Genomic DNA, 27,131 nt, shown 5'->3' on the forward strand with positions numbered 1-27,131 from the left:
CTCTCTCATCCCAAGAACCATTTTCTTGGACTTTCCATTTTAAGAGCTGGAAATAACTCCATAGATATTTAAGATCAGCACTGAAAAGTAGAACTATCTGCATTTAAACGTTATAAATAATCAGAAATGGACAATGAATTGTGTTCAGACTTGAAAGTCAAGCAAATAATCAACAACTGTGCCTCAGAGTAGAAATGTACATAAAAAACAAAACAAAACCCTAAACTAAACCAAAAATAGCATCCATCCATTACTTCAAAATTGCTGGAGTGTAGCAGAAAATGTTTGGAACCCAAAGAAAATGGTGGTCTTATCCTTTCTGCCTTGGATTATGGCCTCTAAATGTTTATACTTACTTCTATGAGATGCTTCTGACGGTTAAATGGTAAAGGCTCTGTAGGACTTTCTGGAATGGCTAAATCTTCACTGCCTTTAAACCACAGACCAACCTAAAGCAAACAAACCAAAATCTTAAGCTTTATACTGTGACTGTATCAACATTTAAGTTTTTGAACTTCTCCACACTTCAGAAATGTGTGAATGTACGTAACCGAGTCCTAAGGAGCTTTGGGTAGGAATACTGGAGAATTTTATTTGCTCTGTATTTTTAAGTGAACTGATTTTATCTTTTATTGGGCTAATATGCAGATCAGAAGACTACATCCTTTCAGGTTGTGCAATTCTCAAAACTGCAGTGCAGTTCTTGGTCCAATATGCATATAATATTGGGAGGTTTTAAACAAAAATAAAAGCTTATCTGCTGGGTTAGGGACAGAGAAAATCATTCAGTTTCTTCAAGAGAAAAGAACATTTCTGATAGTTTCTTGTGAGGAATAGAGGTAACGCCTTCTCTCCCTCTATTTTGTGTGTGTGTGTGTGGGTGGGTGTGTGCGCACACACATTTCCTGGTAATATGACAGTCCTATCATTGTTCTGGGGCATTACTGGGGAAAATGTGAAACATGAGGTACCCCCCCCCCCCATATACCCAAATAATGCAGAACATTTGGAGAAAAGTCTACAAAGTGTTATTCTTTTACTGAGGGCAAGGGGAGAAAAGACAGCTCTCAGCAAACTTTTCAGAAAAATGTATACTGAAACGTCAACCAAAAAATAGCCTAATGACTGTGAGAATCAGAAACTCTTTGTGTGACTTACATATGTTGTGTACTGGATTCTCAAAACATTTTCTGAGTAACAGAAGAATTAAACTAACACATGCCATAAAGACCAGGAATAAAAAGGACAGGTTGGAGCTATAGTGGTCTCAAACCCACCGTCTCCCAATAATATGAAGATCTGGTGGTAGTTCACTTGATTAAACTATGTTCTGAGAGCCAGTCAGGTGGCTGACTGGTTAAACTCAGTGGTTTAAGGCATTGGCTAGAAACTGAGACACTTGGAGTTTAGTTCTGTCTTATGCACAAAGCCAGCTGGGGGACTTTGGGCCGATCCCTCTCTCTAAGCCCTAGGAAGAAGTAAACGGCAAACCACTTCCAAAAATGTTGCCAAGAAAACTAATCCAGGCAGTCACCAGAAGTTAAGATTGACCTGAGGGCACAATCCCCTCCCCAAAAAGACACTATGGCTTAGTGGAGAAAGCATGAAAGTTAGGTCTGAAAGTTCCTTCCTCATTTCCCCTCATGGACAGAAATTGAATATTTCCAGATTTGCTTTCTTATTTTGGCTTGTAATCAGAGATTTAGTCACAATTTTCTGCTTTTGGCTAATGAGAAATTGTGTTTAGCATCATCCCATTTTTTGCATTACAACTGACTGAGAGATAAGAGGAAGGGAAGAAAGAGATATCACAATGCCCAATTTGACCTAATTTGCCACTGCATATTAAGCCAAGATTGTTATATCTCAACCAGGATACTGGCCTTGTTGACATACATGCTAACTCAAAATGTGGCCAAACAACTCAAACGTTTGACTTGAAGACATGGATTGGGCAATTTTGGATTGGGCCAAAGACTGCATGACATTTTGGGTGGACAAAGAGGTCAGCCATTTGAGGCAGGCCAGGTCAAGAAACAGATACAGCAGGGATTCCAGGAATGCTTTTCTTGTAATAAGGCAGAATAAGAAGATATTGAAAGCCTGCCTGAGTCTTTCTCTGTCCCATCTAAAATGAAACAAATTCAAGGTGGGGTTATTTTAAGTTTCATTCTCACAAGTCTCACTGTCTCAGGACTGTAGATTTTTTCCCTCTCTAAATTATGATACAGTTATAGTTATACATACATACATACATACATACATACATACATATATATATATATATAAAAAAAAATATAGTTAAGGTTTACAATATAACTTTCAGTGTATAGGTTGCATACTGTTTTGTACAGAAATTTAGAAAAGCAGTATATCTATCTGCCTGTCTGTCTGTCTATCCATCCATCTGTCCATCCATCTGTCAATCCATCTGTCCATCCATCCATCTCCCACAGGTATTTTCCCAACCAATATGTACCAGCCAAATGAATTTAATAGAGGAAAATATTTAAGCAAGTTTGCATAGATATTTAAACTTGTATCTTCCCCTTCAAATTATAGTAAACTTTATTTTTAGTTACATTTTAACAGTGGCTGTATGGTGTTTTGCCAATTGCACAGCATATATGTCCTTCTTGACTATGCAGTAAATGAGTCATGAAATGAACTGTTTGTGTTTCAAAATATGAGTCAGTGATAATGTTTTAAGAGCAAAAAATAAAAATAAAAAATCAAAGTCTGTGATGATAAAAAGATGAGCGTCTAATTTCAGCCTTCATTTAGAATTTTGCCATTAATACACTGCAGATAGGGACCAAGGATGGGAGAGAACATGAGGGAATTAATCTATTTTTTAGCCCTCAGGACGTAGGGATACCTTGGAGCCTTCCAAGGCAAGATGGTGGACATTTGCAGTAGGTTACAAACAGCCGAAACAGATCGGTTCCCTTTGATTGTCTCTGGATTAAAGAGAGAGATGCAAGATTGCCCAAGCTTACAGTTGTGCCTTTTCCTCATGAAGAGACTGCTAGACAGCGATCTTGGGTGGGGTGGGGGAAACCGGGAGATGGAGGAATTCACCATATTTGCTCCAGCTGCAAACAAAGCCCTTCAAAGGACACTAAGTTCATGCACGTCCCTTGCTAACTGTTTTCAGAAATTGTCTATTAACAGATTTAAAGAAGTTAGGCACCTTTGGAATGACAAGGCTGGGAACACCGGGTGAGTGAGTGCTTTCAACCCTCAGTAAAAGAATACAAAGACCTACTTTTATAATCTTTAAGAACTTAAAATAAATAGCAAAAAGTAAGACAAGGTTTGGCTACAGAAAGTTTTAAGGGCTCAGAAAACATTGCAGTTTTGGACTCTGAATATTGAGATTTTGAAGTTTTTTAAATAAAATATGCTTGTGGAAAAGAGAAATTGTTTTAGGAAATTGGAGGTATAAGACAAGCAATTTATAATGGCGTTTAGAGACTTCTTTGAAGAACTGCATAGAGGCCTGCATCGTGAAATGTCAGCCACGTTGTATCTTCTTGAGAACAGTTTGCTCCCAAATGAAGATATTACAGAACAGGATATGCAGGAAAATTTACTTGATATAAATATAGAGACTTTGAATAAGAATCTGTCACCAGACACAGAGAGAAAACTGGCTGAGGTTCTAAAAATCAAGAAGGAAATAAAAATGATAATCCCAAAGAATAATTGGAATAATTTCCCTTTGTTGGATTTACAAAAGAGACTGTTTAAAGTGCTAAAGAAATTTGTAACTAGGATCAACAATCACCTGACTAAAGTACAGAGAAAGACTGCCCTGTATAGAAGAAAAATCTTCTTTTAATCTGTATTATCTTTCATTGCTTTATTCAAAACTTTTAATAAACTTATCTGAAAAAAAAAGGGACATAGGAATACCTCGCTTCAGCTTCAAGCTATACAGAAAAAAAAAATTCTGAATCTTAATTGTGGGCCAAACTCAAATAATGTTTTGAAGAATTGAAGTTTCTTCAATTTATGGCAGGTGTGGGAATTTGTGACATTTCTGGCAAAATTTAGCCAATTTCTGGCTGAACAAGTGTGTGTGGAGGAACATATGGGAAACAAAAATGAAAGAGAATCAGATTTAGGGATATAATATGCTCACATCTTAATTGAACAAAGGTGTTGGAAACTTTATTGTAGCTTAAGGTATTGATACATTACCATATGGGGAGTGTGAAATCAAAAGAAAAGTTTCAAAGTTAGAATACAGAAATTCTACTCAGAACTTTTTGTTAGAATGTTTTCAATTGGTTCTGGAAACAAACAAAACCAAAACATTTTGAGTTCTACCACAGGGAACAACATGCACTTGAAATTATCCCCAGGCTCCCTTTGTTTTTTGCCCTAAAACCACTAGGATAAATGGGGTTGCTATCTACCACTCAATTACAGAAAGTTTGGCTAAGGGGATTATTTTATTTAATAAATATTAATTGCAAACAATGAAAGCAAAAGTTAAACAAGCTGTTTTGCAGCTTGTCCTGCCTGCATAGTCATAGAAATGAGTTCAGTAATAAAATTACAGTGAAAGATTAATTACAACCCATGAATAATGCAACTCCCAATTGTGAGATGCTGGAATACTTGAAACAACATGGAAAGAATGCTTCTTATGCTTCCCAAAATGTAATTTAAAAAATAGAAGGGAAACTGCACATTATACATATAATAATACAACCTATAATTTGATCCTTAGATATGCAGTCAGCAGTAGCCACCATACTACAGCAGAGAACTAACAACAGAAGGGAAGGGCAAATATTGTAATAATAAGAAAGAATTGGAGTGGTAATGCATCTAATTAACTATTTTTAATTTTTATTAAGACTGAATTCAAACTCAATTGAATCCAATGAAATTTCCTTTTTTCTCTGGCACCACCCACTTCTTAGTCTCCTGACAACCCACACTTTGAGATCTATTCCTCAACATAAAACTAAAATGTTAAATTTGGCCCTTGACCAGAAAGAAGATCAATCAGTGCTAGCTAGTTATGCCTGTCTATGAACAGAAACCAGAAAAGTAAGAAGCTTAAGCAAATAGGACTTGAAAAAAACTGGAGGACACCAAGCAACGCTTCTATCTTTTCTCCCTCAAATTCAAAATCTCCAAGTTTTCTCAGATCCAAAGAAATGCTGCTTTGGCAATAGACCAATAGTGGGAGGGCATATTAAAAGGGCTTGTTTTACTCTGTTGCATACATATTGCAAAGATTTTGCTGCAGCTTAGACATCTCTGTTGAAATAAACAAAAGCGCGCACGCACAGAGGAAATGATGCCACTGCCATATCATTTTCAGCTCTCTGAAAGTAACGGAACCAAGCAGCTACTGCTTGTCTCAAGCATCATTCTTCTTCACAGTAAAAGACAAAGCAGTTGGCTTAACAGCTACTCACTTCAGAAAGATATTTAGCAAACTTAAAGTTCTTTTTTAAAAACTCTAAACCTACAGATGCAGTCTAAGACTATTCCTTCTTTCTTTTTAGAAGCTTATTTGCATAATCTGCAAACATCACCAAATTAGAAAGCCCCAATAGAAGAGATTACATGTAGCTCAGGGTTAAACTGTGGAGTCCTTGGGGTTCTCTGAGCTTGGTTGTTTCCTATGTGCCTGTTGATGGCAGACAAGTCAGCCATCAACAGGCACATAGAGATAAACAACATCTATACACTATTCAAAAGAGACATAAAAAGAAAACAAAAAGACCAGAACACCTCCTCGCCAGCAATCAACACCCAGATAAGCAGAGATTAACACCAGAATTAACACTAGACAAACAATCAAGCAGTAAACAATACCCTAATCAAAGAATTACCAACTCAGATAGATAATCAAGCAGTAAACAACAGTCTAATCAAAGAACCACCAAGGAGAAAACAACCCCCCCACCACCTTTGACAGGGCAAGCCACTGTATATAAATAGAGAGCAAACCCCACTCCCTTCTAGCGCTGAAGATGTTACCTAGCTGGATAGCGAAACCTCTGCAAGAAAGCAACTGAGCTCAGAGAACCCCAAGGACTCCATAGAAAGCCCCACTGAGATATTATTTTCATTGACATTATAAGGATTTCATTTTCAGAACTGATTGCTAAAAATTGTGGGTGGATTTAGTGTCTTGATTTTTCTTAAAAACATGTATTTTTGGATCTCTCTCCCCCCCCCCCCAATTTATCATCTCAAACATCAGAGGATGGGTATGAGATGCTGAACCAAAAAGTTGTTCTACCCCACTTCCTGTGTTGTTTCTGGAGCTTTTGGTTTGTTTTTAATCTCCTTACCTATATGAAGCAAAATACCGCAATGCTGCGTAGGTGTATTATAAAACAGATCTGCATTTCTTTGCGGGTTTTCCATCCTGAATAGGGAAAGATTATTTTCCTGCCCCAAGGTTTGGAGGGGAGGCCTTTGTGGCTTTTTCCTGATGACAACTATTGCTCCATTAGTTTGTTTTTTAAAAAAATATGTAAAGAAGGACGGTGAATGCAGACTATGAACTTACTGAGTGATTAATGTGGGGAAGTTTTACCACTTGATAAGTCTTTACCACATATTAAAATCCATGGCAAAAAAAAAAATTAAAAAATACCCACCCACCCTTTATTGAAACAATATGACACAGCAAATCTGCTGGAGAAACTCTTACTACTTAGGCCAGAATCTGTGGAAGGCAGCTATCTGAAATGCTAGAGCCAACTTTATATATGAAAACACTTGGGGGATATAAAATTTTTTAATTATATAAAATATTTGGAATTTTGAGAGAGCAGGCTTCTGGAGTTCTCACAAAGTAGCCGTGAAAGAGGTTTATTTCATTTTACAGAATTCCTGTATACTATCTATAGCCATTCATTTAACAGAAGTTAAATAGATTTCTCCCTACCATATCTCTAACCATCTCTTCCCAGAATGCTCTTTACAATCCTCCAACTTAACTTTATATTTGGGGATAGTATTTCACATTATTTTTGTTTTCTACAAATACTTTGGACCAAGAAGAAGTCCAGAGGGATTTTTGTAAATCACGATTATGCTGGATTGTGGTTTTGCTAGACACTTCCCACTTTTTTAAATTAAAAGAATCTAAAATGGATACATCTGAGTGAGGTATGGAATGATTGAGGCATACTGGCACCTCCAGATACCATTTGGGATCCAGAGCCTACAATCTTTGATATTGTTGGGATCTAGAAGCTTTTACACCAAAGTATCCTGATCTATCAAGGATCCTAAATTAGAGAAGGATGCATTCCATGGACCATGTCAAGAAGCCGTCACTGCAGAAGGCTCTTCTGTAGAAATATCTACAGATTATAAGGGGAGAAAAAAAAAACCGCTCAGGGACCACGCTTCCTGAATTCCTAATTCCTAGAAATTGCCTATCCACCAATGTCTACTACTACTACTACTACTACTACTACTACTACTACTATCATTATGCCTTCAAGTCAGTGTTGACTCCTGATGACTGCCTGGAATAGTCCCTGCAGTTTTCTTGGAAAGATTTTGGAAGTGGTTTGCCACATCCTTCTTCCTAAGGCTGAGATTTGAGCCTAAGGCTGGACTTGTGCCTAAGACGGGACTAGAACTCAGAGCCTCCTAGTTTCTCGCCTGGTGCCTTAACCACTAGACCAAACTGGTTCTCCAATGTCATTACATATTGACAAATCCCTTTTCTCCCTGCCCAAACTTCATTGACTCTCAGCGTCCCATTTCACCTTGTCCGATCCCAGATACGATAGTTTGGTTGAGCATCCCCATAAAACACAGTGCAGAAGAATAGGCTTTCTGAATCCAAGAACATCTTTCTGCAGTAACATGCCAGCCCTTTATTTTCCCCTTTTTCTTTTTAGTACAAGTTCCTCAAAATGTGTTCCCCTTTATATTTAAAGCAGAAAACAGCATATAGTTTTTTCATAGGTTAAACATGGATTATTGGGAGAGAAGGAAGCAAGTATTCTATACCCAGTGCAAAATTCTCTCACCAAAAGTGATATTTTAAGCGGCAAAACAAGTGCTCCCTATATTAACTGCATGGATTTGGAGAGGGAATCCAAGGTTGGTTCATTAAGTGAGCATGGGCAAATCTATCCAAATATTTTATCCCAGCAGTGCAATAGCTACCTCACATTCAGTTCACACATTTATTAAACAGTAATTCTAGCACTATTTTTCTCCAATATTCTATTTTTTTCCTACCTGCTTTTATGGAAATTTCAAGGGGAGCTATGATAGTGTCCATTACTGGAAAAATAAGTTTTTAATCTCTGTAACTTTGTGGTGAAACATGACTGAAGGTATAGAGTATGCTTGCAACTAGGGCTGGAGAAGTGACAACTCCTTTGACTGCCAAAGAGAACATTGTGGAGAAGGTATGAAAAACAAAAAAGCAAAGCTGAACTCTCTACAGGAGAAAGACTACTAGGTGGGAAGTGGTTGTAGTTATCTTAAAAACCTCTTCAAATGAAGTTTCAAAGTTTAGTATAATAAAAATAATACCATCTATCTTTCAAACTTCATTGATGATGATGATGGTTCTCTTCTGAAGATCACTCAGCAAATGATGGTGGTTTAGGATCAATTCAAGTTTTATCAAAAAGCCTAAGAATTGTCCAGGAACTGTTGTAATTTATATATGCTTCCAAGCAAAGCTGGGTTGTTGTTTTTTTTTTTTGTAAGCTAAATGGTGTAAAGTTGAATAATTCTATTTTTTTCAGTTGTTTCGACAATTTTACTAATAGAGCTCCTAAGACTCCTATAACTATTAGAAAAAAATATGCTGGTTTATTCCATAATCTCTATTTCAGTTGTTAAGTCATGATATTTTGCAATCTTTTCCAGCTCCTTTTGAAGTACTCTACTATTATTTGGTATTGCCACATCTATAAGTAAAACTTGCTTTTTTCAGCTACTGTGATGTCTGCTGCATTGTGTTCTAGATGTCAGTCTGTCTGAGTGAAGAAGTGCCATACAATTTGTACATGATCCTTCAGAGCATTTTTTCAATCTTGTGATCACATCAATACTTGAGGACATCAGATCCATGCTTTTTACATAAATTACAATGTGCTGCTTTTGCCACATCATGTTTTGTCTTATAACCTGTCTAGACAATTTTGTTACAGCTGATCATTAGATAGCCAATATTTTTATCTTTCTCTTTGCATAATCTACCTTTCCTGTCGCTTCCAGTTTTTTATTGTATTTGTTGCTAGTACTTATGTTACAAATATTTTTTCATAGATCCAGTCTGAAGCCAATCCCAAGATTTGTTACTTTTTACCTTACCTTCAGTTTCTTTCAGGTACTGACTATACCAAAAATTTATCTTTCCAATTTTTCATTCGCTGTGGTGTTGTAACTGTTCAGTTTTATATGATACTTCATTCAATCACATTCAGAATATTTTCCTGGTAGACATTTTTAGGACTTTCTCTTTGCTTGCTTTTATATAATCATTTAAGCCTCTGATTTCATCCTCCACTATCTGCTTCAGTTGCAACAAACCATGACTACCAATTTTTCTTGTTAAATAAAACAATCTTTGTCACTTTTTGTATGTAGTGGATGATGTAGTAGCCTAGGTTTTTGACCTTGCAATCTAAAGCATTTAAATCAAGTGGAATCCGATCAGTAATACCGTTACTGGGTTACTACGTTAATGGGTGTTACGGGGCCAGCCCATGTATTAAGCCCCTTTGATTGTATTACTGCCAATCACTGCAAATTCTAAAACTTTTCTGACTCATTTTAGCATGTTCAGAAATGGTTTGGACACACAAGAATGTGTTTGCTTTAAAACATCCAAATACTTGTAACTTGTCAATGGTTTGATTTTAGTGCCATTCCATACTAATTCTGCCTGTGTATTCAATTTTTCTTTTTTTTAATTGCCCACATTGTGCATTTATCCAACCCAAATTCCAGTTTGATGTCATCACTAAAGATTTTAACTATATTTAAAAGTGATTTTATTTCCCTGGATGATTTTGCATATAGTTAAATAACGATCCACATAAAGCAGTGTTGTCCAGACTTGGCCACTTTAAGATGAGTGGACTTCAGCTCCCAGAATTCCCCAGCCAGCCATGCTGGCTGGGGAATTCTGGGAGTTGAAGTCCACTCATCTTAAAGTGGCCAAGTTTGGACAACACTGACATAAAGCAAACAGGAAACTTACTTATCCCTTGCTTGGGATTCTATCATGAATAGAATCAGAATCATATTTTTAAAAATGGAGACCAAGAGTCTCCTTGAAAAAATCCTCTTTTGATTTGACTTCTCCAACTTTTACTGTATTTGCCATTAGTGTTGTTTTCCATTTTCTTAAGAATTCTAAACATTTCTAAATGTTTCTTAATCCAACTGTGGGGTAGTGATTACCTTTCTGTAATCAATTCTAGCCACACAGAGGTTTGTTTTATGCCATTTAGAGTTTTTTTTTAAATTGTTTTGCCAATCAAAAATGTCTCTTTTGGGCCTCTAGAATTTTTAAAATTCCACTTTTACTCTACAGGGTATAAGGAATTTGAAATGGAGTCTTTGCAGATGTTACTAGCAATATTTCCAGTTAGCAGCTTGAATGTGATTGGGCAAAAATTGTTGGGTGCCATTTCGTTCATTTTATCTTTCATGATTAAAAACGGTCAGCCTCTATTGATCCTTACTGCAACATTTGCTTAAAATAAGAGCGTTTTCTTTCTCTCACTCCTTCTCCACCTGGAACTTAAGATGGCATATATAACGCTCCCTCCTCTGTTTTTTCCCAACAACGGCAATTATGTAATGCAAGCTGGATGGAAAGATTGGGACTGACTGCCAGTTGCCCACTTAGCCATGGCTGACTTAAAACCGGGCTCCTCTGGTCCTAATCTAGGACCTTAAATACCATACACTGATTATTTGTGAAGGCAAATAATTGCAGACTAATATTTGACTTGAAACAAATCAGCAACTGGAGCCAAGGACTGCATTGTTACAGATAAAGTGATCTTTTTAGCATTACTTATAGCGATGTTCATACACTTGCCATCACCTTGGTTTTTCCTATTTCCTATATTCTGAACACAGGAGATACTGCAGTTTATCATGAACTGCAATGTTTTTTAGGAAAACATGCCATTGCCTTGTCTTACATGCTTCAGAGGAGTGAGCACAGATCTTCTGATTGCATCTACTGAGCCAGGATGCAGAAAGCACCCATTTATTATATATTACTATGCCTCTGGGACCGCAGACATTCTTGAGAACCTGAACTCGACTTTTTTGTGTTTTTGAAGAAAGGGTGGGGAGGTATTACAAATCAGAATGAAACTTAAAGTATGTTCTGTTAAAGGTAACATGAAGTTATTTAATTTATTAATTACACTGAATGAAACCAAGTTATATTCAGTTGCTTTCATTTTTCACACATACCAGCACATACACTCAGAGGCACAGACACAGTGGCCCATGCTGAACCACAAACCACATTTAAAGTACAATTCTATACATATTTACTAAGAAGTAAGCCTCATTGCATGCAATGTTTAACTCGTAAGTCCATGTGCATAGCAGAGAAATGCTGAGCACCCACAACGTTTAAAAAAAGAGGCTTCGGCTTGCAGTTAACCTTAGGGTGGGGCACTTTGACTGGGGTTGGCCAAAATAAAATCTTGCTTGCACTGATGGGCAGTGATTGTGAATGACCTCACAATATAACCCAGATAAAGCTGGCTGCCTGCTTCTCCCATTGCTTTCAGTAGGATTCACAGTCACAAACTCTTAAAGGGCAAATATAAAGGTCTGGAACCTGATCGTATTCTTCCCAGGTGACGAAGCCAGTCCCTTCTGTATCCACATCCTGAAATCTCTGCAGCGTTTCAAGCAGTTCTGTTACCGAGGGAATAGGCCAAGGCTGGGAAGCGGCATGTAAGAACCTGCGCCAGTCCACTGTGTCCGAATTCACAAGTAGGAATAATGCCAGGCTTTGCAACTGTAAGATAGAATTGCAAGCACAAATATGAATGTATGATCCCCATATAGTAAAAAGATTAGGAATGGATGATGTAGGGCAGGATACTGTTGCTGGACTTCATCTTCCTGAATTCCCAGTAAGCCATGGAGGCTGGGGACCATGGAAATCAAAGCCCAATATATACTGAAGCCATCAGGTGAGGGTAGATAGATAGATAATCAGACAGACATGTAGAAGACTTCACTGATAGGAACAGCAAAGTAACTATGATAATTCACCAACAAAAAGTTGTCATTTAGTACAAGTGTCATTATCAAGGCTTTCCTAGCTGGCAAGAAGAGGAAGCAAAAACAACAGATTTCAGTAAGGTAGGTATATTTCATGCTTGAGAGCCTGTAGGCCAGCAGTCAAGACTGATTTGAACCCCCCATCCAACCCCCCCCCCATCGCTTTAATGTTATTCTGAGTAAATGCAGAGCCTTTAAAACTGTAAAAAGAGTTTTACAGCCTCATTGAGAAGTTACACTGAGATAATTACAGGTAGTCCTCGACTTACGACCATTTGTTCAGTGACTGTTCGAAGTTACGGTGGTGCTAAATGAAGGGACTTATGACCTGTACCTGAAGTTATGGCTGTGGCAGCACCCCACGGTCACGTGATCAAAATTCAGGTGCTTGGCATCCTGCTCAAACTTACAACCACAGGTGTTCTTCAGCTTCCCCCACACACCTATCTGCCCCCCATCTATGCCCTTTTGGCCCCCTGCCACCCTGCACTCTGCCACCCCGGCTGACCACTGTCTTCTTGCTCCCACTGTTGATGAGGCGTGCCTGGTCTGGCTGCTGGGTGGGGCGGGGCGGGGTGGGGCGGGGCTTTGCACTGCAAAAAAAAAAAAGCAGAAAGCAGTCCCAGACCCATGGTGTGCCAAAAAGCCCGTATGCGCAAAGGGGCTTTTTGGTGCACCATGACTCTGGGATTGCTTTCTGGGGGTTTTTTTGCAATGCAAAGCCCAGCCTCAACCTGCCCAGAAGTGCAGTGCAAAGGGGCTTTTTGGCATGCCACGGCTCAGGGGCTGCTTTCTGCTTTTTTTCCCCATAGCATGAAGCCAGCCCCAGCCCCGCCCAGCAGCCAGGCTGGCCACGCCTCATCAGCAGTGGGAGCAAGAAGTTGGTGACGGTCAGCTGGGGCAGCGGAGCGCAGGGCAGCAAGGGTGACTGCAGCTGGGCTGGGTTGGCTGCAGCTTCCCGGGGCATGGCAAGTAGCCCCAGAGCCATGCAGTTCTGGGGCTGCTTGCCACCCTGCAAGGCAGGCAGGGTGGCCAAAAGGGCAGAGATGGGGGGGAGATAGGTGGGTGGGGGGAGTTGGAGGCAGTCCCTTACTTTACTGAGGTTTGGGGCTGGGAGGGGCCAAGCCCGGAATGGCTTGGATTGGGGTGAGTACTATTTTTTATTTTTTTAATTTATATATCAAATTTGTCACTGCCCATCTCATTAAAAAGCGACTCTGGGTCATTTACAGAAGAGATAAAATCAATTAAAATGCAATATAAAGCAATCTTAAATAAGTAATATATTTAAATAAGTAATAAATAGATTAACAACCTGCAATTCTCGGTTAACAATGGCATCCAGGACTGGCGGGATTGCTGTTGCTAAGTGATGCAGTCACGTGTCATTTTGCTTTACGACCGCATCACTTAGCAACAGAAATTCCAGTCCCAATTGTGGTCGTAAATCGAGAACTGCCTGTAAAGTGAACTCTCTTTGAAGTGCTTTTTCCCATCTCTCAGCAGCTGGACTGAGTTGCCTTTTCTGAGATAAATATTCATCTGTTTTGCCTCCAGCTATCCCACAATCTCCCCCCGTCATCCATGATATTCAGTAAAAACAAATCATGTTTTTTTCTCTCAAGGTACACAGTCTATTTCATTCCTTTTAAATGTAGGTGAGCGGGCTTTCTCCCTTCATGGAGTAATAGTTATGGCAGAGTTTCTCAACCTTGGCAGCTTTAAGATGTATGGACTTCAACTCCCAGAGTTCCCCAGCCAGCATGTGTGGACTTCAACTCCCAGAATTCCCCAGCCAGGAAGTCCACACATTTTAAAGACACCAAGTTGAGAAGCACTGAGTTAGGATTGGCTGGCACTGAAGAAATCTAGAAACTCCCTGGTCACTCTGAATCCTGGAAGCTCACTGGAAAGCTTTGGTCACTTTTCTTTAGCCCAGCCTACCTCACAGGGTAATTGTGGTGAGGAAAAGTAGGAGGACACAGCACTATATATACTGCCCTGAGCTCTGAACAAAAGGCACGGTATAAATCTACCAAATCAATAAATAATAGATCTACATATATGAGAGCAACTCTTATATTAGATTTCACTTGGTCTTGAAGGCAAGGATGGGTTGTCCAAAGGCTGGTGTGGGTCTTCCAGGCTGTGTGGCCGTGTTCTGGAAGTTTTGTTCCCTAACGTTTCGCCAGCATCTGTGACCGGCATCTTCAGAGTGCAGGAGCACAGACAGGAGCAGACCAACAGCCACTATACCAGGCTATACCGGGAAGCCATTGAGATTCACAAACACCAGCATAGCTTCAATAAAAAAGAAGAGAGTCTAAAAATCAACAAAACCTGGCTACCAATCCTGAAAAATACAGCCTGCAAAAGGTCAACGAACTCAGCTCAACCACCAGGACGTGTGAACAGTTCACACAATGAACATGCTAATCACCCCCAGCAGCCACTCGTTAACAACTCAATAGAAGAAAAAACCCTGCCTAACCCCCAGGAAGATACACACATATTCTGACACCAAAACAAGCAGCCACTCGTTAACCCAAACCCCCAAACCCCCCTAACCCCCCTAACTCTCCCAATCCCCCCCCTTCAGATCTCTATAAATACCCACAAAAGGGTCACATCATCCTGGGCACAGAGAGAACTGCTCCTGTCTGTGCTCCTGCACTCTGAAGATGCTGGTCACAGATGCTGGCGAAACGTTAGGAAACAAAACTTCCAGTACACAGCCACACAGCCCGGAAGACCCACACCAGCCTTTGTATGCCGGCCGTGAAAGCCTTCGACAATACATGGGTTGTCCAAAATAGGCAACAAATCCAGGAAGTTGGCTTCCAGGAATATTCAAACTGATTTTACTTATTAAGCACATTTTATATACATTAGTAAACAAACTCACTCTATAAATAATTGCTAGCATGATCCCCATTCTACAATATATCCTATCTTTCTAATACCATTAACACCTGAGTTTTTTAATTCAACCACACAGCAAGATGTTCAAGTCAAAACTAAAACAGCATCACACACACCAGGGGTGTTCACAGTGGTGGTCGGGATAGCCGCCACCACTGTGCAATGATGGCCTCCACCTTGACTTTTTAGTCCTTCCTCCCACAAATGCCCCTGATGGATACTCACATCATTCATGGTGAGATGCATCCAAGCATCAGGAAGCAAATTGGAGCCAAGGTTCAAAGTGATCAAGTCAAACACAGTATCTATGAAAGTTTTACTTGGTATTAAACCTAGCCAAAGTACAAGAAAAAAAGAGAAGAAGGGTCACAGTGGAATTAATAGAAAACAGTTAAAGATCAATTACATTTCACTTCCTAATAAGTACATTGCATATTTCTCTGTCTATTTTTCTAATTATATACACAGAGACTGTAATTTACTTTTATAGCTCCACAATGTTATGTTTCAATTTCTTTAAACCAAATGCATGTACATGTAAGCGGCGTGTTGCTATCAATCAGCTGTGATCCAAGAAGAAACGAAAGATGCATCCTGTTTCTCTTCATTTAGAATAGTGGCTGATGAAGTCTACTCCCCTAGTAAATGTGATCACAACTGCAACATAACTGGTTTCCAAAGTAGAGTTGAAAAAAAGAACACGCTTGTATACTTTGACCATTTTTTAAAAAAGTTTTCATCATTTCCTTTTGGGGGAAGGTTAAGAAGCTGTTGGGTTGCAGCTACACAGGACACTGAATGAAATGGATTATGTGGACCTATTTTGATATCATCAACTATAGTATCCTACTGGACTGACTGCAGGGAGTGGGAGTGAACAGCACATTGTTACAGTAATTCTCCTCTTTTCTCAGTTCCAGTTGGTGCTGATAGGAAGGGAAATGTCAAGCCAACAACCTATGGTTTGTGGGCTGCCTAAGAGTTCAGTGCTCTCACCCTTCCTGTTTAACATCTACATACATCCACTGGGAGAAGTCCTCCATCAGTTTGGGGTCAGGTGTCATTGGTACACTAATAATACTCAGTGTACAACTTGTTCCTTGGTTGACCAACTAATGCTGTCAAGGTTTTGCCCCAGTGCCTGGAGACTGTTAAGGTCTAGATGGGAAGGAACAGCTTCACGTTCAACCCTAGTGAGTCTGCAGGTGCTCGGTCCCCACAGTTGCACACACTATCCACCCTTGGTCCTGAATAGGGTTGCACTGCCCTGCCCAGGATTGGAATGAAATCTGGGGTTTCTTCCTGGACTCTCAGCTCCTGCTTGAGAAACAGATAGCAGTTGTGGTCAGGAAGGGTTTTGCATAGGTTCAAGTTGTGCACCAGGTGCACCTGTTCCTGGACCGAGAGGATCTCCTCATGATCACTCATGTCTTGGTCCCCTTGCAGGTAGCTATTACAACATGCTGTACATGCAGCTGTCCCTGAAGACAACTTGGAAGCTACAGTTGATCCATAATGTAGCCACGTGACCAGTGATGGGCAAGTCTTGCTATGGAGTCCTTGGTGCTCTCTGAGCTTGGCTGTTTGCTTGCAGACATTTAATTACCCGACTAGGTAACATCATCAGTGCTAGTGAGTGTGGGGTTTGCACTGCCACCATTAGCACTGAAGATGTTACCTAGTCAGGTAATAAAATGTCTGCAAGCAAGCAATCAAGCTCAGAGCACCAAGGACTCCACAGTTTAACCCTGAGCTACATATATTCTCTTCTACTGAAGCCTTGCTATGCCCAAATAACACCCCTGCTACATGAGCAGCACTGGTTGCCAATTGGCTTCTGAGTGCAATTCAAGATGCTGGTTATCACCTATAAAGCCATACATGGCATAGGGCCTAGGTAATTGAGAGACTGCCTGTCTCTCTTAGCATCTGCCTGTCTTGTTCGGCTTGCTTTGGGTTCCATCAAATAAACTATGTCTCCCGGTGGGAGCCAAGGAGCAGGCCTTCTCTGTCATTGCCTCCCCCTGGATATCCTTATGACCACCAGCTTTCTGCCTTCAAGGGAGTATTTTCCCCCCAGGCCTTCAGTTAGGAAGTTTTTGGCAGGCTGCTTTTAGTTGGTGTGTATATAACAAAATACATTATGTTGTTCCTTTAGATGACTGCTGTTTGTTTCATATAATGTTGTTTAACTTTGTGACGCTACCCAGAGTCATTCTGAAGTTGGGTGGCCTAGAAATCTGACAAATAAATAAATACATTTTAAGATGCTGCTTTCATACAGGTAGTCCTCAGGTTACAGCCATTCGTTCAGCAACCATTCAAAGTTACGATAGTGCTGAACGAATGGTACTTATGACTGGTCCTCAGAGTTCCAACCATCACAACATCCCTGTGGTCATGTGATCGCAATTTCCGACCTTCTCTGCCAGCTTCCCACAAGCAGTCAATGGGGAAGCTGGCAGGAAGTCTGAAGCTGAGATCACGGGACGTCCTCACTTTATGGCCTGCATGATGCTCGAGTTAGAACAGCAACTGGGACTGCCAGAATTGCTGTTATTAAGTGACACGGTCATGTGACATCACGCTTTACAACCGCATTACTTAGCAACTGAAATTCCGGTCCCAATTGCCATCGTAACCCTAGGACTGCCTGTACGTTAAAGAAATCTCCCCCATCTTCTCATTTTTTAAACATTTGATCCATCACAGCAATCCATAATCAGTAACTATAACTTTATATTCATGCCCAAAGGTAAATTTTATGCATGCTTTATTGGCAAGAGAGTATGCCAACCACATTGTCACTCCTAAACTGGAAAGTTTCCAGCATGCATATAATTCCCTGAAGATATTTGGTATATTGATAAACAAAGGCTAGACAAATCCTATGGGAGTGAGAATATATGACCAAATTATCAAACCCAAAGCTGAGCCTGAGTTGCATGGCCACAACGTAATAGTTTTCGTTACTTTTAAATATCAACCATGGATGGTCTTTTACTTCTCCTTGCAAATTTTCTCATACTAACATCAATTCTGGCATTATTTTAGCCCCTTCTTGAGAGCATGTTGGGGGAACAAGAGGACTTTGGACTGAATGGACTGAATCTCTTGATCCACCTCTATCAACACCAACGTCCTGATGGCAGAGAAGTAATGGCAGCTTCCACCAGATCTGTGGGATTGATCCCATTTCCCTTAGCCCACTCATCCAGGGAGCACAAGATTATTCTCCAAGTCTCCATTTGCATGAACACATTTACCACAAGTCAATTTGACTGGGAAGAGCACAGAAGCTGGTATGGAACTATGCAGGGCATCGACACAGAAATGGTGAATATATAGGTATACTGTATGTACACAAAGTCAAGATGACACTGTAGATTTCAGATGTTAGCTCTCTCAGCTAATCAAATTCTCAGGTCTGTTATGAGGGTAAAATGAGGGAGCAGGAAAGAGCGAAACCATGTATACTGCCCAGAGCTCTTGAAGGAAAAGTGTGGTGCACAGCTTCTTAGTTCAGCAGACCTAACCAAATGTACGCATGGTATTGTTTCAAGAATGTACATTTGAAAAGAGAACATTCATTAAATGTGGATCTTTATAAGAACTACAAAATCAGAAGCAGTCTGGTAGTACCTTTTGGGACTTACAAAGTTTAAAAACATAAGCTTTCATGAGCTACAACTTATTAGCCCAAAATGTTACTACCAAATTCCTTCTGAGTTTTGGCTACCGGAGACTACATGGCTTTCCTCCTACAATGTCTAGAAGAACTACAGTAAATGTGCAGAGTAAGCAAGGATGTTGCAAGTAAATCATTTAAATGATTAAATAAAAAAAATTTTTTTCAAGAGACATCACCCCCAATGCAGCATAGCTTTCATAAACTAAGGACAGATGCACAAGCCAAGCATTTTCTATAAAGGCAGTTTAAGCCAGCTTAGTCAAATTAAAATGTATTCATCTTGATTACAAAGGAGGGTATTTGTAATCAATATGGTATCCAATCTTATTCTTTTCAATGTTGCAAGTGAACAGCTTTTCAGAAGCTGATTAAATTTGTGTCAGCCCCACTGGGTAGACCAGACCAAAAAATCAACTCCACAAGAAGATTAAAACTACTTTTATTGAGATTGGCTATAATAAAATAAACTTGCAAGTCTGTTTTGTAACTCCTCCTCCTTCTTATAGTCCAGTGAATTAGGGAGGTGTTCGTCTATGCTGCTTCCAAATATTATGTCTGTTGTGGACTTAAAATATGTTTCATCCTTTGTTGCCCTGGCAATGTATAACTCCGTCAAGGTCATCTTCCTTACTTTCTACAATTTGGGACATAGGTCTACAGCTTAAGACTCATGAGCTCAGTGCAGCCACTTCACCATCTACCTTCACTGATCCACCAGGACCTTCACGAGCACCAAGTTTTATTGCTTGCTAACAAGAAGATCACTCAAAGTGTTACTATCCAGCACATGACAAGACCAAGTACGTAGCTTGTGGACTGAGGCACCCTAGTCTAGAAGTTCAGAAGAAGGCACGTAGACTATTAAGGCTTCCACTTACATACATGAAAGATCTTTCTGATATTTTCTCCCAGATTAACCAGCAGATCATTAAATAACTATATATTACAGTAATGAAAAGAAATCCTTAATGGCTCAAATGTATTTTGTTAATTTTACACTAGCTACTTTCCTCAGTTATTACATCAAAATTACTAGTTTGGGAAAAATTCAAGCATGTTGGTATAAATGTACTAAGGCTGGAAAATATGTCTCCTTCATGTTACCTGTGGTCTCCACAACATACAAATTGAAATATTGTTGGAAGTCCAAATCCAGTGGGACTGATTCTTTAGTATCTAATAACCTACTGACCCCAAGGGGATAGTAGGGTGTGGCCAGCAAGTTACAGATTTACTCAGTGTCCTTCTTTCCCTATCTGTCTGCCCTTTCTCTGAAAGACTGCTAATCAAAGGTTGCTTCCTTATGCCTTTTTTCCAGGTACACAAGCACAGAGTGCATGATTCTTTAACTCTCCTCCTAGTAGGACATAGTTAACTAGGTGCTAGGCTTTGTCCATCCCTATAGTATCTTTCCCATAATTAAATCTCTTTTCTGTTTCACTTATAAAACCTGGTTCACTAATCCTTGTGCAGGTTACATTCCTGCTGTCAGGAATGCTTGCATGCATGGACAGAATGCCTCAACCTCCAACAGAGGGGAAATTAGCTGCAGTTTGCTTTTACTTCCTATTTTTTTCAATGCAAATAACATCAGCAGTGGGTAAAACAACTACTGTGATTGCAGCAGGCACAAAGAGGTGAATTTACTCCTATTCTTCCCTATTGCTGTCTTGACAAAAGTCCTTCCTTTGAAATTTGTTTGTATCAGGAGAAGATTCTTCATTGTTTCTAATAGCAGATTTGTTCCCAATGCCATTTGCAGATGAACTATTTTTGTCAGGACCACAGGAAGCAAAGATAAAATTAAAATTTTCCTTCCATCCCAATAACTGTTGGTCTCCCTCCCCTACAACTAGTACTAATTAAATTGAAAAAGAACCTGCATATCAAACAGAAGGGCCCTTAACATCACATTAACATGTTCCTTCAGCTTCTCATGCCACCAGTTTTTCAAAAGATTTGTGACTGTAAAATATGTGAATATATACTCAATTCTGCATGGAGCTACTCAACGTACAAATAAAATAACTCACCTATGAATGGATCCTCAGGAAGAAGAGATTTATGTGGTAATAATGAATATTTCAAATTTCAAATGATTCCCAAAGGGCGAACATTTTTACAAGAAGCAGAAATTATAACTGGCCGGCTACCATTAATATCACGCATCAAAATAAATGAACAAACATGACACAGATTCTTCACAAAGACTGAGAATGTTTGCCATAAACCTTTGATTAGCGAATGTGTCGGTTCCAAAGCAAAACATATATCTGAATCAACTCCCTATTCCAAAGAGAATGCCCTCGGTGGCAGAGCACAGGAAGCAGAGACCCAAGGAGACCCATGCAAGCTATGATGTAGGTTTATATTTATTTATTTATTTAGCTGGAGTTACAAGCCTTTTCACTTGCAAATGACTCTGATTCTTACCCCAGCCAGGGAAAGAAGAATTTCTCCCTCTGCTGATGCTATTGGAAGCGCAATGAACTTTTGTGCCATGCCTACTTCTACCAAGCTCTCTTTCCATAAGCCCGTTAGTTAACTATGCATGCACTTGATGGTTGCAAGGTTCTACTTCTACAGTTACAACAGCCACATTTGAAAGCATTAGGAAATGGGAAGTTATGCAAATACGGTGGTACCTTCTGAAGCCAGGTGCATTTAAGCTTTTATCCAGGGAGCACAGGACATATCCATGGTGTGTATGGGAGAGAGAGAGAAAGACAGTTTCCTCAAGTTTTTATGACAAACATAATTCATTCTGTATTGGACTTTTCCAGCTTTCTCTAATATCCACTGCATTACATTTCTATTCACATTTCTTCTTTCCCTTTATTATTTTGTGATGCTTTTAAAAAGTTTTGAGAATCATTTGCAGCTAAAACATTGCATCCTCCATTTATAAAAAGGTGTTCCCTCTCAGAACTGACACCTGTTCAGACAGTTCAAATCCATGTAGAGCATTCAAATGAATGAACCAATTGGCTAAGAAAAAAGAGTGAGTCTTCCATTTTGGGAGATCAAGTTATCAAGGTATGATGCAAAGTGTAAAGGACATTAATATGCCCTGAGTGGAACTTATATTGCAAGACATTTCATTTCCAGAAGAATGAAAGCTAGTAAGAATAATAATTATTATTTCTCCATTTGAGCCATAACAAGAATAGAATATTTTTTGGAATACAGAGTAACATATTTCAAAGAAATTTCTTTCCATTCTTCAGTATCTTGTTAGAGGTGAAATGTTTGGAAATTCCAACAGTGCATTTCTGTATTTTACAACACTGTGTTTGAAAATACTATCTCTAAAGATAATGGATTCTAGCTCCTATCAGCCTTACCCGGCTTGATAATTTGAGCAGTTGGAGGAATACGTATTTTCTAGCCCTGCTCTACAAAAAGACTCTGGCCATATCTAGCTTTTCAATATGAAAACTATTCAACTTTTCTAAAGAAATCTATTCAACTCTTCCAAAGTCATATTTATTTCATTTCTCCAAAATCTACATGCATGTTTTAACTTCATGAAAAAACTTAGTCAACTGCTGAGAGATTTTACACTAAATAGTCAAGAGATGTTGGTAGTCAGAAGGATAAAAGTTTAATCAATAAGATAAATATTACTGGAGATGTTCATATTCCCACATCCATTTTTCTCTAGTATTTCTGCAGACTATTTTATTTCTAGTTGTTATACAGATGCTTAAAACTTCATTTGATTAACAATTTATTTTTAAAAATCTCCAGAGTTATCTTATAATGCTTATAATGCTTTTAACTGTTATATATATTGTTCCCTGGAATGTTCTTACCTTAACAAGCACCCGCTATTGATAGATTTCTTTTCCTATCCCAATCTCTTAAACTTGTTATTTGTGACATATCTTCTATGTACAGATGTTCAGCATGTGTTTCTCTCTCTCTGTATGTTTGTGTGGGTAAATAGATGTTTGTTTTATAATTAATCAAAAGTTGTCATTATATATGGTGAAAAATATATAATTTGGAGGTGAAAGGTTCAAAACTATTCCCATAGCTGAAGCCACTGGGTCTTAAGAATCATGAAATAACAATATGATGGAGACAGACACAAAATTGGGGTGGGCGGGGTGAGAAAGTCAGGATTTGACGATCTCTCACCCTGCCAGTAAAAATGCCAACAATATACTTAGTAATCAACAATTTGATGCAATTTCATGATTCCCGAAATCTGATCCACTATGCTTAATGATATGGTCCCCTATACTTATCTAAAAGTAGAGATGGTCTCATAATTGTCTCACATAGTGCGATTCCAGCCTTATAGCTAGTTTTGTTCTAGGACTGGCTTCACTTTTTTTTTTTGAAAAAGCTATCTAACAAAGGAAATCTGAAGTGGTCCAATGAAAACTGGGTTCTGTTAGCAGCTTTAGAAAGTTGTGTGCTTCATGAAGTGGCAAAGGTTAAAGCTGGTGCTAATGCATTCAGCAAATGTTGTGTGTCTGAGATGTAAACATTAAAAAATATGTTAAATCCTACACAATGGCCAGCAAAAGGGCAGAAGGGAATATGTGCCAATATAGCTGCTCCTGCTTTTGCTTTTAATTGCTGCTCAGGTATTTTGGAGGGGGAGGGAGGTAATGATTACTCAACAGTTATTTTTTAAAACAATGTTTTCATATGAAGTTGAGACGGAGAGAATGTTGTGGATCTAGTCACTTCCAAATGAACTTTCCCTTTCCCATTCGGAGTCAGATGAAGAATCTGAGTTCTCATGGAGAGATAATCTTACTGGGATCCCATTGGGAACCCACTGATTAGCTTGTAGCTTTCTGTTCCTTTGCCAAGAAATATTCCACAATTGAACAGCTTTCTGGGGATCAAATTTTTTTATCTCGGGAGAATTCAACTGAATGACCATGAGATCAGTCATGCTTTCGAACGTTAGTTTTGAACGCAGCCTCATCATTGTGAGCTTCATTTGACCAAAGCCTCGTGCTGCTTCGCTGGAACTTGCCGGCAGTGTCAAGACGAGATCTATAAGTGTCAAGACGTTTGGATATTTATGAAAAAAATCTCTGTTCACCAAATCCCATGTTAAGCTCCGGATATTTTGATACCTAGAAAAGATAATGTTTATTACTAAACGTGCTTCTTTTGCTAATGTAGCAATAAAACAAACTTGGACTTAAGTCAGCATGCTTATTACCTATTATATAGCTCTGCTTTTAGCATATTCCATTCAGTTTCAATTTCATCAACTTTCACATTGGCCCATTCCAGGACTGGCTCATAATGTTTAATCAAGAGAGCTACTTCCATCTCACCGAATTCTATAAAAACAGTCGCATTAATAAAAACAGTCTGTATCTTTCAGAAAGGAATAATTTATTTGCCACTGGAGGGGTGCTTTCTATACCTTGTTTGATTTTGTCTGGCCACAGCTTAAAGCTTCCAATGGCGCTTGCTATCAAAACATCTTCACTAGCATCACAAAAACAATCACGCAGTTGGTCCAAGAGACTGCTTAATAATTCTAACCGGATTGCTGAAATACTCCCATCTCCCACAAGCTGGTAACCATGAAAATATGTGATTGTTTCTACCAGACGTTCTCGTGGCCCTGATCTGAGCAGGAAAAAAATGATATTTAAGCAATAAACCCTCTTTTCAATTCAGATAGACACAATTATATGCAGTAATTGCTGATATACAACCTTTTTTGATACATTTGGAGAATCTCCAATGTGGACTGGATTGTAGCGAACACGTCTGCAATGGAAGAATTTGGATCGTGGGCAACACGAGACAGAATGTTGAGGACATTAATGACATCTAACAAGAAGTGAGAAAATTTAACTATGTCTGTTTTCAGAAGAAACTTCAAGAGATCTTTGGCTTTCTGTTGATTTGAGGAGCCTGATTCTTCTGCTGTCTGGAACTCAATGTGAAAAACAATGTGTTAAAACACTGACAAAAAACCTCTAGTTTTTCAGCTATTTGTTATTCAAATCTTATAAGTTTTAAAAAGCATTTACCTTACTCAGGTGTAGGACAATTGCTGGGTAACCTTTAAGAAGGATCTGAAGAGATGTCTGTAAGCGAAGAAACCATTGAGAGCCACCGATTCGAGAAGGAACCACCAGTTTCATTTTATGAGCTTCACAAATTAGCTTAAGGTTGCTCTTATTCATTGGAAAATCATGATAAAAATAGTATAAGTTTTTCAAGAGATCCGTAAGTACATTGAACAGTGGAGTGCTCTTCAGTACTACCTTGTAGCCAATTTCAAGACGGTGCACAAGACAATGAAAACTCTGAACACACGGCTGGATGTCCTTCAATAGTTTAGCGACCCCGTTTTGTCCTATCATAATGTCTCCACCATCACTGCCAAAGCCAACCAGTTTTCTTGCCCAGTCATGGGTTGGCAAATTGACTTGCAGATTGGATTCTAAGGTTTTCAGAATGGCATTTTTCACTGCTGAAGCATCATACATGTCTACGGACTGAATTCCAACAATCTGACAGTGAACTTTCCCTTGATGTGCAAAACGTATATATACAAGGGCTGCTTCTGTTGTGGCATTGTCCGTAATGCCATCGCTAATGAGCGAGAAGAACTTGCATTTTTCTAATTTCTCTTTCAAGGCTCTTCTTTCCACTTCAGCGATAAAATGAATAAAGATTCTTGCCGCCTTGTCATTTCTAAATATGGAACCGATGTCCACCCCCTTCATATCATCCAGTTTACTTATCCAGTCCAGGTCTGTGAAGGGGCGCCCAGTTTTGGCAATGGCATGGCAAGTTCTAAAGAGGTTTTCTATTCGTCCCAAGGTTGTTTTACTCATGTTCTTTAGCATTTGCTGAGTGGTATCTGTGTCTGGGGTAGAACTACTAGCTGCCTCCATACAGGAAGCCCACGCATGAGCTTCACTGCTATGATGGTCATCAACTAATTCAAGAATAAAATCATCAGTTCCAGAACAAAAATTGTGTGTCTTTTCCCCTAAGTCTACATTATGTTTCCGACACAGAGCACAGTACATTGTGCCTCTGTCACTGTCATATTTTAACCATGTGTACTTCAGCAGCCATATGTTTGGAAACTGATGACTCTTCTTTGAATATTTTTGTTTGCCTGGAGTTACATTCTTGCTTCTAAATTGCTTCAGTGCAGCTATGGCTATAAATATTTTATAATGTTTATTATAATGACATTATAATGTTTTAACACAATTTTGATATTATAACTTTTATTTTGAGCTAGAACTATTATTTATTCCAAACTATAGAAGTTTAAGTATTTGTTACAAAATAGGAAATGTGAGCCATTTGAAAACTCCAAATTTTTCTTCTTTCATAACCCAAATTTAGTGCAAAGATATGTGCTAAATTCTGCATTAACTATGTTACATATCTATACAGAATATGTGAAGCTGAATTTTGTCTTTCCACAGAATGATGCAAAATACAAAATGTTCATCGAAATGTTCATCAAAAAGGTTATTTTTAGAAGTTAATGTAATCAGAAATTACATTCAGCAGCATTGCTGACTTTTTAGATTTCAGCAGGTCTGGCTGACATAGTTTTATTCCTTATTTACAACCGTAAGAACTCAACATTATTTCCTTTCTTTTCTTTTTTTTTAAGAAGAGGTTGTTGGGAACAGATCCAAACAAACTTACCATATTGTGTTGCTGTAGCTTCCATTAAGTCTTAGAAATATTCTACAGTCAGAAATCAACTATAAGAATGCTTAGTTGAATTCACACATAATACTAAGCCAGGGTTTTAAAACCATGGTATACTGAATAAGATATAACATGAGGTTCTTAATAGCTAAAACTGAACAAACCCCATTGTAGCTTAGCACAAAATATGAAGAGCCTGTTGTGCTTCTACTAATAGGGGAGAAATAAACTCCCTTATTATTTCCTGAAAATATTCTTGTCCTGCAAAAACAGAAGGTAGTTTACTACTGAATTCTTGGTAGGAAAGAAGATTGTTGTTTAACTATTTGCGGGCAGGCAGTTGTGGAGCTCCATAGTCCCAATATGCTCTAAGACTGATGTCCATAAAACCTTAAAAAAAGGTTTCTTTTAAGAGAAAGGAATAAACAGGGTTTATGTCACATAGCAAAGCAGCAGCCTCTTTTTGTAAATAGGCAAGTCTCCAATGGCAGCTATTTTGAGAGTGCTGCTAACCCGAAAATATTTCTATCCCTGCTCTTTCTCTTGCAATCTC

The 27,131-nt window shown here is 38.9% G+C and overlaps 3 protein-coding genes across 3 annotated transcripts in view; all 3 read right to left on the reverse strand.

Moving 5' to 3' along the window:
* Positions 1–27,131, reverse strand: part of LOC103061667 (sperm flagella and cilia-associated protein 2-like) — a 61,519-nt gene that overhangs the window by 27,873 nt on the left and 6,515 nt on the right. Inside the window, exons 5-7 of the mRNA XM_088152924.1 lie at positions 15,436–15,542; positions 11,837–12,019; positions 357–449 (exon numbers count right to left, since the gene is read on the reverse strand). Coding sequence (XP_088009050.1) covers positions 357–449; positions 11,837–12,019; positions 15,436–15,542 — 383 coding nt within the window. The remainder of the gene's footprint in view (positions 1–356; positions 450–11,836; positions 12,020–15,435; positions 15,543–27,131) is intronic.
* LOC148214324 (uncharacterized) lies at positions 22,236–24,675 on the reverse strand. Its single transcript, XM_088152925.1, has 4 exons — positions 24,601–24,675; positions 24,303–24,511; positions 24,093–24,216; positions 22,236–24,003 (listed from the first exon to the last, which is right to left on the reverse strand). Exons 1-4 carry the CDS (start codon positions 24,612–24,614, stop codon positions 23,595–23,597), a joined length of 756 nt encoding a protein of 251 aa, XP_088009051.1. The 5' UTR covers positions 24,615–24,675; the 3' UTR covers positions 22,236–23,594.
* On the reverse strand, positions 24,907–26,597 carry LOC148214325 (zinc finger protein 862-like). Its single transcript, XM_088152871.1, has 2 exons — positions 26,573–26,597; positions 24,907–26,069 (listed from the first exon to the last, which is right to left on the reverse strand). Exons 1-2 carry the CDS (start codon positions 26,595–26,597, stop codon positions 24,907–24,909), a joined length of 1,188 nt encoding a protein of 395 aa, XP_088008997.1.

The sequence above is a fragment of the Python bivittatus genome, unplaced genomic scaffold, assembly GCF_059951505.1.
Source record: "Python bivittatus isolate LINGU-HERP-01145 unplaced genomic scaffold, Pbiv_v1 ctg000570_np1212, whole genome shotgun sequence".
Lineage (NCBI taxonomy): Eukaryota > Metazoa > Chordata > Lepidosauria > Squamata > Pythonidae > Python > Python bivittatus.

Coding starts and splice junctions, on each gene's coding strand:
- LOC148214324 (XM_088152925.1), bottom strand. Junction 24,217..24,302: donor GCCAGACAAAATCAAACAAG/GTATAGAAAGCA, acceptor CTGTTTTTATAG/AATTCGGTGAGATGGAAGTA. Junction 24,004..24,092: donor AAAGCAGAGCTATATAATAG/GTAATAAGCATG, acceptor TATCTTTTCTAG/GTATCAAAATATCCGGAGCT.
- LOC148214325 (XM_088152871.1), bottom strand. CDS start 26,597: ATGGAAGCTACAGCAACACAATATG. Junction 26,070..26,572: donor AGCTACAGCAACACAATATG/GTAAGTTTGTTT, acceptor AAATATTTATAG/CCATAGCTGCACTGAAGCAA.